The sequence below is a fragment of the Asterias amurensis genome, chromosome 8 (genome assembly GCF_032118995.1).
Source record: "Asterias amurensis chromosome 8, ASM3211899v1".
Taxonomy (NCBI): domain Eukaryota; kingdom Metazoa; phylum Echinodermata; class Asteroidea; order Forcipulatida; family Asteriidae; genus Asterias; species Asterias amurensis.
The window spans coordinates 15,204,156-15,224,543 of NC_092655.1; the positions used below are offsets into that span (position 1 = coordinate 15,204,156).

The 20,388-nt window shown below is 36.2% G+C and overlaps 1 protein-coding gene across 1 annotated transcript; it reads left to right on the plus strand.

Annotated features, from left to right (window-relative positions):
• Positions 1–1,241: 1,241 nt before the first annotated feature.
• LOC139940594 (protein phosphatase 1 regulatory subunit 3B-like) lies at positions 1,242–7,673 on the plus strand. The gene is made up of 2 exons (XM_071936926.1): positions 1,242–1,593; positions 2,734–7,673. Exon 2 carries the CDS (start codon positions 2,795–2,797, stop codon positions 3,818–3,820), a length of 1,026 nt encoding a protein of 341 aa, XP_071793027.1. The 5' UTR covers positions 1,242–1,593; positions 2,734–2,794; the 3' UTR covers positions 3,821–7,673.
• The last annotated feature ends 12,715 nt before the right edge of the window (positions 7,674–20,388 follow it).

Here is a 20,388-nt window from a genome sequence, read left to right on the forward strand (position 1 = left end):
AATATCACGTACTCCCGTTACCTTGACACGCTTTGACCACGCACTCGTCACTTGGCCCAATTACAATTGACCCACTTTGGGGTTATAAAAAAAACCCACCCAAATTACATTGAACACACTGACTGGTACGGTCTTTCGTAAATCTATTTTGGCAGTCCACTCTCTCAGCTCCTTGCTTGCTCTATGATCTGTGCAAGATGCCTTTTCCTAACCTTTACTTCCCCTTTCGGGCAGATCTATATGGGGTTTTTTTCTCTCGCAAATTATATGGGGATTTCTAAAAGAAAGTATTCGTTATGTTTTCTTTTTTCGTTTATTCATTAATAGTTACTAAAAATAATATTATCAAGCTTCTGCTTTAATTTATTCTCTTTTTGCAGTCGAAGTTATGGATTTTTGTGGCCATAATTGACTGGAAGTCATTCATTCAAATCATGGTCCATAATAAACTATTTGCTTTGATTTGTTTAGATATATAAATATATAGGCTTTTATTTGGATGGATTTGAAAACAATTGTATTAATTGGGTATTATATTGTTTGGTTTAATCACAATGTCATGATGTTGTTTGCTCGTTGCACTTGTCCCCTGAGTAAAGTAACAAAATATTTTGTTCTGGGTTGTTTTGAAAACCATAATATAGTCATAATATTCAACAAAAGATCGGTCCGTCAAAACATGGGTCTATCATTTCTTCTCCATGGGTCTGTATCCATTATGATAATGAATATAATATAAATATCACCTTGCCATTTTATTTTGCTGGTTGCACACACACGTTGTTTATGGTGTCATACACTGCGCGTGGACACCCATCGCATGAGTCAAGCCACACTTGTCGGTTGCTCTGATTGGCTCATGCTTCGGCGAGCAGGTGCGGGTTTGATGGTTAAACAAATCTGATTGGCTGGCCCAAATTGCCTAACGTGAAACCCTGACCTTTGGGGCTACCCTCTCTCAGAGCTACGGCTAATCCATTTTACAAGAGGTAAGTTTTATATCAACGTTTAAGCACAACGAGCCTGTATTGACTTATACAACATCTTTTAACTCATAAAATACTCTGCATTTTTATTGAAAAAGATCCTTGATTTGTTTTGATACTACAAAAATAAAATACCCCTCCACAAAATGTAACATTTATTTGTAAGTTTTTCCTTTGGAGAATAGTTGCGTCCGATCCCTTGCACGACTCCGTGACGTGAACTTTGTTGACTACGTGCATATTTCGAAACGACATCGGCTGGTTGTTACCGGCGTATTTCGTCTGGTGCACACCGTCCTCAGCTGTTTCTCACTGCATGGATGCGCGATACATACGGGAAATGTGTACGTGCATGACGTTGTGTGTCAGCGAGCAAGCAAACAACAACTGTTTGGGCTAGCCCAGTTCGCCATTTAAATAAATCATTTTGCCCAATGTATGATATTTCGTAACCTAGAGTTTTTGTCGTGGTGGCTGGTTGGAGCCACTTGGTATACTCTTGTGCTACAATTCTCATTTTCAACAGCATCACTCCAATTTTTGCAGGCGGCATCCATTCCATGGGATGACGAAACTTGACAGATGCAATGTGACTTTGAATGTGATCGTAAGTATTTCTCAATATTCTGACTTGCCCTCCATTCAAATTATTGAATAAATAACATAACATGCTTAAATTATTTATTTGAGATAGGACCGGGAAAATGTCCATATTCTCTACCCACCACTTTTTCACAATGATTACCAAATGAAATATCTTATCATTGAGTTGAGTTAAAACTGTAATTAAATATCATGTAAAACTACACTTTGCCTTTTAAATTTCTCCAAAAATAAAATGTGTGTGTCACTTCGTGAAAATGTGGTCGTGCTAAATTTCCAATTTGTTAATTCATTGCATATCATTTTACAGCTTCTTGTTATTAATGTTTAGGTTCTGAAACTTGCTGAAAATGTTAACACTTTTTACCAGCAATGAGTTTTTGTGAATTTGATTGTCATGACTGTACTGTAGAACCGATTTGCAAAATATTTTGTGATGTTTAAATGATTGGTCTGTTCATCACCATAAAAAACATTGAACATTTTATTGTTAAATTTTCTTATATAAACAAAGTAGTGCCTACTTAACAAGTTTTATAACTTGTTTTTATTAATCAAGGTACAGAATGTGTACAGTAAATATCCTACACAAAATATATAAAAAAAAGTATGTGAAATGTCACCTCAAACCACATAATTTGTCTGAAATGGCAATTATTTAGCTCAATGAGCTGAAGTAAAGTAGATGGCTGTTAATGCATTGAAAATAATGTCAATGCAAGTAACCCAAACTCTGTTCTAAAAATAAGTTCATTAGAGGAGCCTTGCCTCCTGCTGTCTTGTTTAAGCTTAGTCTTGTTCTGAACACCTGAAAGCCTGCACTGCCACAAAACACTTTTGGTGGCCAATCTGACGTGTAGAATCAAAGAGTGTCTTCCAAACATTCTGTAGAGTTCTCTTTAGGTTTTAAACTTACATTTGTACTTTAGGCAGGTTGGTACGGTAGATGAGTTACTTACTCTTGGTAATAGGTTTATTTTTGCTTTAATGCCTGTACTCTTTCCCAATTTTTTGTTTAATGTCCATTCAAAGTGATGAATGATGAACAATATTTAACACCAAAGACAAACTTGTTTCAGGCCTATTCAAGAGTACTCAAGAGTGATAGTTTAGATAGTTATATTTTGCAATTCTATTTTCACAGGATATTTGCTCTTTGGATTCAAAAAGGGTTGTGTCTCCATCCAGTTTACATAGTGCAGGAAATGGCATGTGGATTGCTGCACACATCAGCTATGCCAGTTGACACACTCTTCTGTCTGGGCACCAGCCCGCCTGTGCCTTCGCTTCTCTTGTCTCAGAGATACACAACGACCTCATTCATGTACATTGCTGATAAATCTGCTAATTGCAGACCGTCGATAGATCAACAAAAGCTTAGACCTTGCCTCCGTGGAGAAGGACAGCAAAACATGAAGCGCAAGGAAAATGATACCGCGCGGGACTGCCAAACAACGGTAGACTCTACTCCTAAACCTTGCGAAGACATTGGCTTGGGAGACCTCTCCATAAGTGATGATAATGTTAGGGACACTAAGCAAAGCCAGGGATCTATCGGCACGCCTTTCAGGAAATCAGCTAAAAAAGTTTCATTTGCAGACAGCAAGGGATTTGCCTTGGAAGATGTACGCGTCATGGATGGCCCAAGTAATGTACCACCTGTATTGAAATCCAGGTTATTGCAGGAAATCATTCAAGATGAGAAACCGGAGCTCTTTCACACCTACACTTATGTGGTGGATTTTGAGCAGCCTGCTGCGAACTACCTTCAGTTTAGAGACAAGCTGGAGAAAAACTGTGTCTGCCTGGAGAATGTACTTGTAAAAGACAATACCACAGTGATGGGGACGGCAAAAGTGAAGAACCTTTCTTTTGAGAAATCGGTAAGCGTAAGGTTCACCGTCAATGGCTGGGAAAGCTACAGAGACATTGGGGCAACCTATGTCCAAAGGAACCAAGAGGGGCAGAAAGATCGCTATGATAGTTTTTCCTTCACTTTTGATATCCCTCAAAAGATGAAAGGAGAGACAATAGAGTTCTGTCTGTGCTACACTTGCAAAGGGAAATCATACTGGGACAGTAAGGGAGGGGAGAATTACAGGATCATTTCTCAACACGAGAAAAGCTTAACGGAACAGCAGAAGATGGCATCTTACTACAGCCTCAGTAGCAAGTCAAACTGGACTGACTTCTCATACTGGAAGTTGATAGATGAGAGACCGTATTGGTGACATAAGGCACACCAGGGTTCACAGAGTAAAGTTCACTACTACTAAATAAGTCAGAAAGAAAGAAAAAAAGTGCACAAATTGTGTATTTATTGAAGGGTTCTCTAACGAGAATCTACAACTAAATGCCTATTTGTATGGAATAGCTAGAACAATTGTGCTAGACTCAAGTAAAATTTCTGCCAAACAGAATGTTATCCCCAATGCTATGAGTTAAAGCTGAAATTTATGTGATTGCAAATAATTGTTGCATCAGCAGAATACAGCGCTGTTCCAAATAGCTTGATTTGCGGATCAATTCCTCTTTTGACATTTAATGAACATGTTGCCTTGGATTGTTCGAGCTGTGTTCGAGTTTGTCTATGAAAAGAGTATAAAACTGTTTTATTATGAGTTGCATGTAGGAGATGTTAAATTTGCATCGGGGATAAAGAATATTAGTTTTTGGTTTTTACCCATACACCGATGTGTTTTAGCACTGTATACTCAGTACTTTCCTGAGTCCTGTGAAAAAAATGAATTGGATGGTTAAAATGATAATATTAAAGTAGAATGTAGTAATCCACACAAACATGCCTTAAAACTGCACAGTTTTCCTTTTATGCCGTGAATAAACACAGTTGGCCATTTTGTGGGGTCAAAATTTTTACTCCATGAAATGGCTGATCAGGCTAGTTTGCGACGTAAAAGGAAAATCATGTAATTTTGAGCCATGTTTGTATGGATCAATATGTACTACTTTTCAATTGTCTATCGACCAATTATAACAAACTGTTTTATACTCTTTTCATAGACCATCTGACCGATCACCGATCCAAGACAACGTGTCCCTTTGAGACAAATATCAAGATCTGTGAAACATTGTACACAGTTCAAAGTGTGATGTGCATGATTTTCATATGTGGAAATGTTCAAACTTGTGCCCTGTTTTTGTCTAGCATTTTACAAAGAACCCTGCAAGCCTTTCCATAGCTTTGTTTCTGGTTGGCTTGTTTAGTATTGTTCCTCCTAAAAAGTGACGCTGTGAGCATGAACCCTGGTGTAGTGTTGTTTAAACCTTCACTAGTAGACTTACTGTTAAAGCAATATTGTAGAATACATACTTGTTGGATATAACAAAAGTGGGCCATTGGTGTCTGAATATATTAAAAATTATACAAATTATAAATATAGTTTGAAATAAAATGAACAAAAATAGATTGTGTTTTGGGAATAGTATCTGAGAAATTAATTTTTACCAAAGATATAGAACGGAGAAAGAGTCCATCATGATAGTCGAGAAAAATTTATTAGATATGTAGTGATGAAAATTAATTTGTACATGTAGTAGGATAAAGCAAGTATGTATTCCATTTTTGGTGTGTCAAACAATCTAATATATATTTTTGAGTGATAAATAATAATAATACATTTGCTGTCATTCAGATCAATGCACTCATCAAATGCATTGTAAAAATTGTCTGTGACATCAAGTATATGATGGATGGGCATCATGCGAGGCAAAACCTCACAAGTTTTGTGAAATCGGCTGCTGATGATGCTCTGCAAACTCATACATTTGTGTTTAACAGAATGAAATCCATTCATTGTATTTTAACCAGAAACATTGTAAAATACTGCAAGGGTTACATGTTTTGCCAAAATGAGTTACAATTCAACACACATTGTCAAGTAGTGAGGTGTTAATCTCAAGGTCAGTTTGTTACAGCTTAGATTCCCAACAAGGCAATCAATGACGTATCCTTTTGACTTTGTTTCAAGGTCCTGTTCTATTTTCTTCCTCAATAGTTTATCACAGTCTTCAAAGCCTTCAAAGGCAGTTTGACCTCCAAACTGAATTGCTGTGTTTCCGAAATAGTTGGGCAAAATCAATAAAATAAAATAAAATCTTCAGTTTCCGGTTACATACATTACATGTATTACGATAATTCTGGTGGGTCAGGAAATTTTTAATGAATGGTGTTCAGGAGAAGCCAAATAAAAAGTAAGGGTCATGGCAAAAAAATAAGGTTCTGTCAAGTAACCAGAAACAAAATTTTTGTGACACAGTGTGCAAGTCTCAATAAAAACCTTGAATGTTACTCTTGAAAGCCATACAATTATACTTTCTATATATTTAAGTAAGAAACACTTATGTAAGGGCACATTAGCAAAAGTAAAATGATAGCCACGGCAATTGCAAAGCCTTGTATTTACCAAGTTGTTATAATTGGACCTTGGTGCCATGTAGTACAGTGGTACATTTACGTAAGATTATACAATGGCTTAAAGCTTACTCTCTATGCTTAAAGGGAACAAAGGTCCCAATTGTAGATTTTTCAGGTAGCTTCAAGGTATGTGATCTGTGTTATTGTGGATGATGCTACCCTTAGAGCTGTTATGCAATAAGTGTGCTTAGGTATTACATGTAGGTTCTTCACTGGAATCCCTGCCGTGTACATGTATACGTAGTTCTTTGTCAAAATGAAGTCTAACACTGTCCGACTCCTTGTCACTGAATGAAAAGTTTGGACTCGCATAAGATTTGTACTGCAACATCGAGCCATCATGCTCTCATTGGCTATGGAAGGGGTAGGGTCACAAATAATAACAACGTTTTCATCGGGGTTAAAACTGAACGACCTTGTTCTATTTTTTTTTTTTTTTTTTTTTTTTTTAGATTCATGTACATTAGTACCTTATATTGTTTCACAGTTGTTCCAAGCTGCATAGGCCTACTTCATGTTTAAGTCAAGGCCTTACCTTTGCAAAAACAAAGTTGTAGAAAGTTAATGGCACAGCTCAATAAGGGAAGTATTCTACTGGAACAATTCAAAGGGGCACCAGGGCAATGACCGATTGGTCAGTTTCGAGCCTGAAATTCTGTGCAATGTTTTATTTGAGTAAGTTCATCTCTGATTTGTGTAAAATATTAGTAGGAGCCCAAGTGCAGTCACCTATCGAAGTTTCAAACAATTTTGAACGATGGATTTTTTAAATTTTTGTTTATATTTTATTATAAAGTCTTTTTTAACAGTCAGATTGACACTAAATTACATATTGAATGTAATGGTGTAGTTTAAAAGGACAACTTATTTCTCTGTTGTTACAGAAGTCACATGTCACTAGTATGTAATGCGACAATGGTATTAACTTAAAGTTACTGTGTCGTCATATCAAAGCAGCTGTGTGGCTGTTACATGGTGAAACTGTGAATGCTCATCTGGTTAAAGGTACAGCATGCGTGCTCTTGATACATGTAGATATACAGAGGAGCGCATGCAGTAACTTGGTAAGAGTTAAAATGTTCATGATGTACAGCCACAGGCCTGCTTTGATCTTGACGAGATATAGCCCCTTTAAGAAAAGGATGCCCAAAATGATCACATTGTTTGTTTATTAAAATTTAAGAAAGTTTTTCACTGAAACTTGTATTACTGGTTGTTGTTATAAGTCAACATTTTAATGTTTGAATAATATGAGCACTTACACTTTGTGAAATCTAATTCTACCCCTGTGGTGAAATCAAAACGGTAAATGGAGATATAGGCCTAGGCCTATTGATTTTCAGGTTCAGGGCTCAAATTTTGAAGAAACACAAATTCGCTGGACCACAAAGCTTGTTGATCAAAATGTTCACTGGTACATGTACGTAGCTTATTTACTGGGCCAAAGTTTTGTGTGCAAGATAAGAATCAAAATGAGAAGAAAACAATCCTGTTTCCTCCTAGCAACATGCATTTTAATGTTTTCATTTGAAGAATTACTGCATTAAGACATGTAAAAGAAAACTAATATCGTTGTCTACACCACACATGTATGAAGGTATTAAATGCATACAGTGTATGCCTACTTATCTCAGTAGAATTGAAATGTATTTTGTTAGACTCGATCTTTCAGTCGGAATTGACAATGACTTGAATACCAGTCAGACTTGTCTAGTCATAATTTTACTGGCCTGGGGCCTGTGAGGCTTGTGGTCCAGTGTGGAATTCGAGCCCTGAAGCCGTATACGATGGTGACTATATATGGCTTGATCATTGTCATTATGCATTAAAGTGTAGGATGCCCTTAGCAATGCCCTTAGCAACAGCCATAGTCTAAATCTGCCAGTATACAGCCTAATAGCGCGTTTATGAAAATTTAAATTGTTTGATGTTTTCACAGATTCTGATTTGAATATTCAGAGAAGTAACATAATAAAGAAGCTTATGTAAACAATAAGAGGTTGATTTATTATGTTGATTTGATTTTTATAAAGCCTCTTTAATCACAACAACTTGCTTAGCTCAGACAAATCTTGCTTAACAGAAAAATCTTACAAGCCTAAATTCCATGGGGTTTACATTGATCCAAAGGTGCCCCACCACTCAGCTTTTGTTGCTAATAAAAATCAAATAAATTCTGTTTCAAAACCAGCTGCTGCTCCTTAAAAAATTAAGTTACTTTTTGCCCAGACATCAGCTAAATTAACATAAAAAGGTGTTGGGGGAAATATTTCTAACCTACATGTGTAAAAGTTGATATTTTATGTCAAGAACTATTATTGTTTAATGTGTGTTTGGTTATTTTGTTGGCTAAGTAATAAACAATGACAGAAGATTTTCAAACTGCTTGGTCAGTATTATTTACTTTGCTTGATTAGTTTCTTCACTTAAAATACATAATATATGTACTTCCTGAAGTTCTACACAGCTGCAGTGTTGAAAATTAGCTGATTCATTACCGTAGTGTGTACTATTTTTGACAGAAAGTTTTTTTTTATTATTTGATCTGAAAGAAACTTTGAAATGTGTGTCTTTGTTGCAAATCTGTGCAAGTCATTGGAGCATCTACCACACAAAAAGGCTTGTTGTTGTGAAAGCTTTGCAAAGTAATGTTATTGTACGTATAGCAAACGATTAAAATAAAATACAGAAACTATTAATGAGAATAGTATTTAAAACTGCAAATATGTAAAATTTAGATTTTGTTACTAAGCTCAGTTGAACGGTGCTCCTTGACTTTCCAATAGTGAAAAAAATAAACCTACCTAACAAACAATCAAACGTTAAAAACAAAGGACCCAAACAGTGCTTTATTCGTTTCGTATTATGAGTCGAGCCTATACACAGGTTAGCAACAAAATTTCTCGGTGAAGAATTTTTTACTGTAGAAATTTGAAACCAACTGTGTGCAAAGGTGGTGTTGTGGCAAACACTGCCATAAAAAGGGCATAGTTAAAAAAAAAAGGGGTGTCTATAGGCAACTCGGCCAATTTATAATTAGTCCAATTTGGTATTGAAAAAAAAACACGTTGATTTTTAAAACTACTCGATATACATAATGTACGTATGCGTAAATAAATATTTTTATTAAAATGATATGGATTTTTAAGACATTTTATGGAGTGATTCGGTAGTGTAAAGTTACACAAAGGTAAATACTGTCAGAGGCATTACGATATATAAGAGTAGCAGGGTCATGAGTTTTATCTGTGCCCAAAAATCAGAATTATTTTTTTTGACAGCTATGACTAAAAATTTGTAAATATAGTGTGACCAACTCAGCCAACTGTACAATAAAAGGCAAAGTTACGTGAGGTAAAATGAAACACAACTGTAAGTTGATTCCTTTGTTGTAAAATTTTATAAGTTGTCACACAGGGCGAGTGAAAAAAATATATCGCTTCTGCGTCCCATATCCAACGAGGCCTAGTTTGAATATGGGATGCAAACCCGCTTTATTTGCCGTATTCCATGCTATTTTGCCACAAACGGCGTGTAGGCGCACAAAGTTTAGAATGTCACTGTCCGCATAATGCGGATTGTGATGCATTGACACTCGCAATACGCAGTGTGCAATATAAAATATGGAGTAGGTTATAGCTTTTAATACATACCTCCAGTTCGAACATTTTGATTAGTGATTAGCGAGTACTGGAAGATAATACAAGTTATCACACAAATGCGAGTGGAATACGGAAAAACAGCGCTTCTGGTCTCGTATCCAATTAGGCCTAAGGCCGATTTGGATATGGGACGCAGACGCGCTATATTTTCCGTTTTTCCATGAGCGCGTGTGTGATAACGTATTTATCTTCAAGCAAACTTGGCGCGTGGAATAGAACACACAAGATGCAGGTAGTGATATTGGCCGTGCAATATAGGTTTTTATCACCACTCCATTCGGCAAATCTGATTAGAGGATTAGTGCGTACTTGAAGATAATATTAATTTGGGTTTTTACCTTAACACAGATGTACACTCGGTACTTTCACAAGTTCTGTGACAAAATCACAGGTTTATTAGTCAGTTGGGATTCGAACCCACGACCCTTGCAAATCAAGCACAGTGTCTTACCAACTAGACTTTCGAGAATGCCGGCTAGATAGAGGCAGTTTGAATCCTATATATTAAAGCAGAGGGTACAGCAACATCTATTGTAGTATTTTGTTTACTCCCCCAAAATGTGACCCACTCTGTGAAAATTAGTTACATGTCGCCCAATGCAATATTAAGTTATGGACAGTTTAATGTGGAAAATGTCAACAACAAAAAAGATCTTTAGTTGCATGTTTAACCTTTAGAACACTTACTTTTAGGCGATAAAGCTATGAATACAACAATTTTGTGATCATACTTATGTCTAATTTGTATCCTTTTGCACACAATGGTAGTTTAAAATATAGTTTTACTTGTAATTCGTTTTTCACAAAAAATGGTGTAGTGGCTAATTTCAAACGGGAGTAACTCAACAACGCGATACACCCCAAAGCTTAGACACATACCAAATTACTGCTGCTGATGTGTTCTTTCCAGCCATGCATATAACTCAATTCCTGAAATTGCCTACATCTGACTCATTTTCACAGAGCGGGTCACAAATGTTCTCACACCATTGGTGTTTTTGTGATAGCAGTTAATGTTTACATTTAGTTTTTGGCAGTCAACTGGCAAAAACACATCAGGTGTAATTGTGCAGCTGCAATGACAAACCATTTTTTTCAAGCAGTTGATTAGATGAAGAATTAAACTAACACAAACTGGATGAAAAGGTTTGACTGGCAAAGGGACATTTTGAAGGGTAGGATATTCTCAAAACCTACCCGGAAAAGAATATAGTGTCCGGAGCGCTGAAAAGAATATATGAAAGTATGCTTAGGTCAAGGTGCTACTGCCTGCTTGGTACAACAATTCACAAATCTACAACAAGCTGACAATAAGGAAGTAGCTCTGTCCTAAATTTGACCGATTTTTCAACAATTAAACAAATACGATAGTTGAATTTGAAGCTATAAACCAATTTGCTTTTAGAGTACTTTATTTTTAGAATCCAGTTTATAACACTGCACACACATCAAGTGAGCTAATGTATAAAAAACCTTTAACAGTAAATTTATAATGCATCAATGCATTAAACTATAAACCAATTGCTTTCAGGGTACCTCAATATTACAATGCTCACAATTTTGTTAAAAAGGATAAGAACAAACTTGAAACTTCCCAGTATTCTAAAGATGCTGCATGTTAACACTTTACTAAGTGACAAAATGTGATTAGTTTCAAAAATAAATAAATAATGCATCAAGGCTTATAAATTTCCCAGTTAATTGTTCCTTATACATCCATTATTTGGTAATATTTGTATGAAGAACATTTAAACTGAATCAAATCCACCTTGGCATTGAATGTCATAAATAACTTTAAGATGCTTTTCATCTTGTCCGATAAAATGTTTTTCGACTGCAAGAAAACATCCAGGGTATTCTTCAAGAACCTAAAGCTAAGTCCCAACTCAAGAATCCAGTCTGCAATCCAGAAATGTCTTCCCGCTGAGCGTTTCAATCACTACATCTCAAATGTCCCCTTTCATCATCGGGCCATGCTGCTTTTTTTTTTGAAGTTGAGGCCCACGCATCATCATCTTCGTGTTTGTTCACGGTTTGCCCTCGGAAGAATGTATGCGTTGATGTTGTGCATTATTCTTATCTTTAAGTCAGTCAGTGAACGCAGGATACTTCCTGAAATTCACTGATGCTTGGCCTTAGCTGCGGACTGAAAGCATTTAAATTTAGTCGTGCATCCCCACTGAGAACTAGGTTGTCTTTTCTTATTTAATTTATTATTTATGGAGCTGCATCATCTCATGACAATCCACAATGTAGGGGAAGATGGTTGAGCAGCGAGGAAAACATTGTTGATTAAGAGATTTGAGAAAATGTTTCAATGCTGTTTTTTATTTTGTTTAGGAAAACATGACAACACAATTTAAGTAGCAATGAGAAGTTGGATTTGGTATTTACTGTGAAACAAAAGATAATTTAAGGGATGTCTGTTTCTTTAGAGATTTCCACCCTGCAGACTCGCCCCCTACCCAAAAACTTTCAAATGACAAGGATTTGTGCAAGTTTTGTATCAAAAAAAAGATGCATTTCTTTCATGCATAATTGTCGAAGAATATCACCTATGGATTAGAATAGTCCAGATTTTACCTTGTTATTATATTCTGCAACAAAACTGGAGTGCACTTACATGCATTAAATATTCTAATATAATATTTTGTTGATGGGACAGCTGTGAATGTGGAAGACATTGTAATTTTGTATCCCTCATGAGAGTTGTGTTTCCATGAACCTCTGAACGTTAGATATCTTCATATATACACTAAAACAATCACATTCTCAAGTGCATGATCAAGCATATTAACGAAACAAGGCACGTAGTCATTAATCATGCATCATTGTGCAGCCATGTAGCCACTGAAGAGGCTTCCAAGGCCTTTACTGGCAAATCCTTTCTCCATACTATTTTGAGTTGCCATTATTGAACACAAGTTTAAAGGGAAGGTATATGTTTGGTATTTACTCTTAAAATTAATGACAATAACAACTATAGGTTAGAAACCTACAGCTGCTTTTGATATGTTCAAAGCATTTTGAGAGACTATTCACTTCAAAGTAATGTTGTGACGTAAAAAATATACAAGTTTTTAAGCCCACAGAATTTGAATTAGAGAAGCATTACTGTCAGCCTGTCAGTAATGCTTCTTAGATTGTGTATTCCTAGTATAGGGAAAATTATCTTGCATTAACATTATTTGCTCCGGATTAGGGCGATATTTTAAAAGTGTGGCCACCTTTTGAAATTTATGAGTTGTTACCTGAATTTGACCTGTTTTATAAATATAGAAATAACAAGAATCAGTATTACCACTCTATGGTAGGCCTATTGCTCAAATATGTGACAAAAGTAGTAGCAAATCATGGAAAGGTATTTTATTGTCATCCTGTTGTCAGTGTTCATCACAAATGCACATAGTTTTAATCTATCCTATAGCAATATTGTTGTCAGTGTTCATCACAAATGCACATAGTTTTAAACTATCCTATAGCAATATTTTTATGTGCTTAGCAAGTTGTTGTGCTTACATCTTTTTCAATCTGTAATATCTGACTCAATGACATTGCTGCCCTAAAACATCTGCCAAACTATAACCGGTATATTCACAACCAACATTAAGTGCTGCCATGGCACACAAACAGCTTATTCTATAGGTACAGAGTTCAAAAGTATTTTGATCAAGTTTTGAAAAGTTATCAAAACATTAAAAAGAGAAGGTCCAAGTCTAAGGTATCCAGTGTGCTTGTTATTGAAAGAATAGCCCATTTTATGGCTGGTGAAGCATGATGGTTTTTCTATAGTAGAGGTCATGTTTACTGTCTTGTGTATTCAAACCTTTCAAGTAATGCTGTTACCTCGTCTGGGTCTGTTAACACAGACCTCCCATGCGTTATTCATATGGTAATTCTTTGAAAAGGATAGCTTCAAACAAGGAAATAAACTGTTGCAGAAGGAAGGTTGACAAAGGGCAGGGTTGTTAGGATATAATACTGCCCCCCCCCCAGTGAAATTCAGATCTACCCACCAGTGGCTAGTTTGGGTCAACATTTGTGAATTAGTTGCTTTGAAAAAAAGTTTTGAAAATCTGTTTTTAAAGCAAACCTGGAGGTCAGTTAAAACTCTAAAGACAAAATCTTTGGTGAAAAAGTCATCAAAGTACTTCGGAACCAAACATCCGCAATTTGAGATTAGGTTTTAAGATAACGAGAATACTATAAAGCGAAAGTGATAGATGGTAGAGTGAACTTCCCTTTCTGGAAAGTCATGACTCTGTGAAACTGTATAAATGACTTAGCCATTGTGATTTCCTCTTGTCAATTATAATGTAAAGAAAATGATACAACGAAAATTGTCCCTGAGTTTGAGCAAAGTACAAAGTATTGTTAACTGTTTGTTGTTGAAACCATGTCGAAACTTCATTTGTTCATAGGTTACCTTGCCAAGTGAAACTTTTCAAAAATGCTGGTTTCAATTCCTTATCTAAATCACTTGTAAATTCACCAACAGAATAAACAGTTTTTAATTTAACAGCATGAATTTATTGACCCTATTTTATTGGGTAGTTCATGCTTTAACGCCCAGTATTTGGGTCAGAATTGTCATGTTGTTTCTGTTTCCGCTTCATTAAGCAGTGCCCTGGTTAATAATGAATTATAACGATCGTCAAACAGCATGTGCAGCGGCTCTGCCAAACAGTCTGCATGCTCATTTTGTTGTGGTGTATTTATGCAGCAGCCATAACTGATGTCATGCCACATTACAAATGTTAAATGTTGGTAGCAAGCTGATTGGGATTCCATATGCGGTAAATCCACACCGCTGTTAACATTTATGAAAACACTGACCTGGGCTTACCCTAGAAGCCCCCGGGCTTCCTCCTGTACAACCTTTCTCATTGGTTGCTATGATCCTCTTCCTGTTACCATGCATGTGATTGGTCAGCTAGGAGTGAGGCGTTCTCTACAGCTGTCATCAGGCCCTGGGTGCATGTACAGTATTGACGGGCGCCACTGAGTGGTCGAAAATTAGAACCCTGGCAATTGGTGCATGGCTTTCACTTATATTTATGATACGTTGTTGTTTGTACACAGAATAACCAACATGATAACTGCCGGCAATGGAGTACAATTTATTTTGATATGAAGTACCTGGTGGTGACCATTTTTGTTTTCTTCATTTTTTTCACAAATGTACTTTAATTTTTTGAAAATATTTACTCTTTATGTTTATCAAATCAGTGCCCTAATTTTGTATGGAAATTAATTTAAATTTCAGGAAAATTGAATCAAACTTCTGCTGAAGTGAACTCAGTAAATACATTTTATGTCCCCATATGGTGTACTTTAATCACCATAACTCACTTTGATTAGTCCATTTCAAAATTCAAAGTCTAGTGGCCGTTCTGTTTGTCTAGACTGCAGTTGTATAACTAAAGCTATTGCACAATATTTGTTTAAATTTGTTAATCAGAAGGGGGTTGATTGTAGCCATAGATTGCGAACATGACTGAATTGTCAAAAAGTATTGGGAGATGTTCATAATTTAATATGAGTAAACAGTGAATAAATCTTTGTTAATTTGGTCTACTTTGGTGTAAAACAAGTATGAAACAGTTCTGAATTGAAAACAATTGAGATAAGCCTGATATACTTTGAAACTGCATTTTAAAACTGAATATTTTGTTTTTCCAGAATAGTTAGTTGTTGTGATATAAAATTTATACCTACGCCAACGTCCCCAAAATTTTCAGATCATGATACCGGGAACAAACCACTATTTTGATTAGGCCTTTATGTCTTCATCCGAATTATAAAGATTCAGACAGCTGATAAATCTTATGGCTGTCACAGATCCCGGAAGCTTCTTGACTTCAATCACTTGGTGTAAATGATTAACCGGCTTAGGATACAAAGTCAAGTTTGAATACCATCCAGATAGTAAGGTGATTTTAAAGCATGGAATTGGTTTTGTCTGGCCTGGTTTGTCAAAGATATCAATTAGAGTTACGTTGTTTCCCTATTAGCGGGAAACTGTACGGAGTGACAGGCGTAACTGTCAGATGTAGTATAGGGCTTTCAAATCCTACATTGGTAGTAGATTTTAATGGTTGAACATTATAAAAAAAAATTATCGCTGTTTTCTGGTTTTTGTTTTGTTTTGTGGTGAAGGATAGCAGGCCTTATGCATAGCAAAAATAGAATAGTAAAATAAGCAAACAAATAAAGTTAGTGAAGGGTATCAATTTCATTTGCTCAATGCTTGGACCACAAATTGTATCAGATTAGGGACTTAAATTTTGTTGACGCCCTGAAAGTATAGCACTGGAACAAAAGACATGGAAACATGAAGTTCAAGTGCTTAATCTGTTGTGGAATTTGTGCTGAGTTATCACAATATGAATATGTGGCAGAGCGTAATAGCTTTATGTATTGGCATTTGTACTGATGTTAGATGCTCTCAAACTTTCTCTTAAAATGTTGACTCATTTAGTCATTGATGTTGCTAGAGAACAGTGAAAGAGTAAACATACTTTTTTGCACAAATTTGTGTGCTTTCAGATGACTAAAAAGCCTTCAGGACTGAAGTATTTTAAAAGTTTAGTGAGAAATTACCTCTTTCTCAAGGACTATGTTACTTCAAGTGAGCTGTTTCTCAAATGTTTTATACCATCAACAGCTCTCCATTGCTCATTACCAAGTAAGTTTTTATGCTGACAATTATTCTGGGTAATTACCAGAAGTGCCTTTAAAGTAAATTGTGCCCTTTCTATGAATGTTAACACATGTAGTTGACCCATATGTCATCTTATTTTAGACTATGGGCAACCTGGGGCCTCTTAGTCACAGACTTGGGGAGTATGAATAAGAGTCACTGCCCAGCCAGCTGTCCGCATTTTGCACCATTAGGGCTATGCCCAGTTACACAAACTTTTACAATTCATCTCTCAGATGAGTTGCCATTATCGCCATAATGGCTTGTATTTTTGTAACATGGGGGTCACTGCTTTCACTTTTTCAGGAGACTTTGCATCATTGGAGACAAGGTCAAAAAAGAGCAGATAGAATGCACAATAGTAAGTGATATTGTTGTGGAAACCTCAGTTACTGTGAGAGGAAACCTGAGTGGGGAAGAAACCCACGCGATCAATGGGGACTGACAACCCAATCCATATGATCGCAAAATATTCTCCACAAATCAAGAAATTGTGATTCAGTACTAGCTGTTAGCTTGGTAGGATTCAAACCCACAACTGTGTGAACGCAAGCCATGTAGTCTACCACTGGACCACAATGACCAGTGCAAGGCTGTGGAGAATCCACTCACCCAACCCCCTGAAAAACTGTTTGGCATACATGTAAAGCCACCTGAGCAATAACTTGAGTGGGAAAATTAAGTAAAAGGATGATTTATTATTTAATAGATAAAATTATAAATCAAATTTTAATGGGATCAAGTTTTTTACAAAGCATATGGTGGTACAATCCATTGTGTTATTATTTTAATCTATCAAGTGATAAACCACAATGGAAACTGACTGGGTATTCTTATTTCTAATATTTTGCAATCTGTTCACTCTGTTAGTGTTAATTAAGGCAAATTCTACAGGCATGACAGGTTTGTTAATAGTCATCACACTCTGTCATCTTCATTATTGTTCATTATCAAGTTTGATTCCTGCAAATTTAATTATAAAGGTTTTTATTCAGCATTGGGGAGAAAGAATGTGACCTCATTGATGCAGTCCTCGTATTAAGGTCACTGATGCCAGACACAATATCCCCCAAGGACTGTAGACAGGTAATTTGCCCTTCCTAGTAAAGTTCATCCAGTTTCCCAGTAGCTCACTTCAAATTCTCACCATTTCTATGGTCTCACCCATGTTGTACCTAAAACTTATAAGTAGGATGTGATGTTGTTTCTTTTTTCCTCCACCTTTGTTTCTGTCAGCCTTGTTTCTTCTTCCCTGTTCTTGGTTGCCAATCTTAAATTCCTCTGGTCCATGTGTTGTCATCAGGCCTGACACTCCACGGAGGCAACAGAGGTGCCTTTGAAATGCTCCAGTAGAAATTTACAATGTCCTCATAGGGTGCCCTTTAATACCAAGGAGAAGATGCCTTGGTGCCCTTGCCCTTTCACAAACGAAGCATTATACACAGGCCTGGGTGTGTCTGCCACATGTTCATCCCATTGATTTGAACAATTTGTCCTTTTCTCCTGTTTTATTCCCTTCACCTTGTTTGATACTGGACTGATATTTGCAACATCCTTCACTCCAGCTCTTTGTGCTGTTTGTAGTTTTTTTAAAGGTATTTTGTTGTCCATGGTTCTGAAGCATCATAGTTAGTAGCACATACTGTTAACTGCAGTTAAGTGCACCTGGCATGCTCTTTAGGTTCATTCAGATGATCTGTTATGACTTCACAAATTTAAGAAGAAGCTCTGGGTCAAGGGCTTTTACAGGCACAATGTCTATAATTACACCTTGAAGATGACCAATATTTCTCATGAGATTTGAGAAGGGGGTTGTAATTAAAAGGCCAGGTCACAAATTTTAGGACTAAATTAGGACTTGTGATAAGGACTGGATTAAGTGTTGGTAGTGTTGATTAAGGATGGTAGTTAACCTTTGCATTGCAAGTCTGAAGCTTTCCTAATGTCAGAGAGAGTCTGTTAGAACAAATATATTGTGTGGGTGTGCTGAATAACTTCTATGCTAATGTAAGCTTTCTTGTTTGTTTTCCTATAATGGCCAATTTGTTTTTGCATGCCCTGGACACCAAGCCTATTCTGTGCCTTTTGAATACCAAACCTCTGGACACCTTTGGTAATTGTCAAAGACCAGTCTTCTCCCTTGGTGTATATTAACATATGCATACAATAACAAAATTCAAACAAAATCAAACAAATTTGAACTCAATTGGTCGTCAAAGTTGCGAGAGAATTATGGAAGAAAAGACACCCTTGTCGCATGAAGTTGTGTGCTTTCAGATGCTTGAACTCGATACCTCAGCTGAGGTCTTGAAATTCAAATACTTTAGCGAGAAATTACCTCTTTCTCAAAAACTACATTACTTTAGAGGGAGCCGTTTCTCACAATGTTTTTTACTATCAACAGCTCTCCATTGAACATTACCAAAGTTTGTATGCTAACAATTATTTTGAGTAAATACCAACAGTGTCCCAGTGCCTTTAATGTTGCGGTATAATTAATACAGACAGCACAAATGGCCAGATGATCAATGCTATTATAAACCAATTAAGGCTGCGAATAACATATTTTAGAACGCAGATAGTAAAACTACAGACATTATATCCTTTCATTGCTAGCTTTGATTGTTCAGAAGCCCGGTATCTCTGCTGAGCCATAAATGTTATGGTTTTCTCATCTCACCTTGTACTTTCTACCTCCATGCTCAGACACCCACATACACAACATGGATGCGCTCAAACCCACATTAGTGGATTTAATGGATGGGTCTAAATAACATCAGTATAATTGATGAACAAACCGAGCAGATGGTACTGTGAAGTGCCACTTCATAGTCAGCCATAAACTACAGGGACATCTGAACATCCCTGAACGTTTTATTCATCAGTCATGTACTGTATCTAATTTGCGAAGAAACACCATATATTTGCCTGAGGTAGTGTTTCACTTACAGAGGAAAGAATAATTTTTCCTCATGGGTGAACATTTCTTGCCTCCATTGAGAGTGGATAATTGTGATGAGCCTGTAAGTGCATTACATACAACACATCAGTTAAGTGGTGTTTGAAGCTTTGCATGGTTTGACAAATACAAAAAATAACTAAAAATAGTAATCTGCAGGATAAAGCTGTAATAAATCTCTTTTTGGAGAAGAGTTGGCTTTGAAAAGAGCCGGTGTGGCCTTGACATTTCAAACAGTTACTCAGAAACAAACAAAATCGGTTAATAGTCCGTGTGAATTGTATTTTCTCTAGGTATAACCTTTGGGTTCTCATGCACCTATAATCTTCTTGATTGAAATTGTAAGAATTATAAAAAAGAACTTCTTCTTTTCATTAGACCTTGCTTGCGTTTATTTTATTATTTATTTTTTGTTCTTATATTATTATTATCGTTGTTTGGTCTGTAGTTGTTGTTCGTGAGGGGGAGCTGAAGTTTGTAATTGATATTCCTCTTAAAGGCCCTGGACACTATAATTGTTATTAATCAAAATATTCTTAGCATAACAACTTACTTTTTAATGAGCAATGGAGAGCTGTTGATAGTATGAAACATTGTGAGAAACGACTCCCTCTGAAGTAGTTTTTGAGAAAGAGGTAAATTTCTCACTCAAAAGAATTCAGCTGAAGACTTTAAATATGCATTTTTGCAAATTGCAAATTCTATGCCCAATTTAGCCCATATTTGTACAGGTTTATTTTATGCATATATTGAGATACACCAAGTGAGAGTACTTAATTGTCTTTGACAATTACCAAATGTGTCCAGTGCCTTTAAAACAGCCTAGATTGTAGGAAGTACACACCCTCATCATTAAGAAACTAATCAATAAGGTTTCATTCCCATAGAAACAAAAATAACCTGTTTGTTTTTAAGATAAAATGGATGCTACAGTGTGGCTGAATCATCACATACATGTATGAGGGGTACGTATAGATCTTGACTTGCAGCATTAATGCATCAAGGCACAATGTATGCCGAAGCTGTTTGCTGCTCACCTG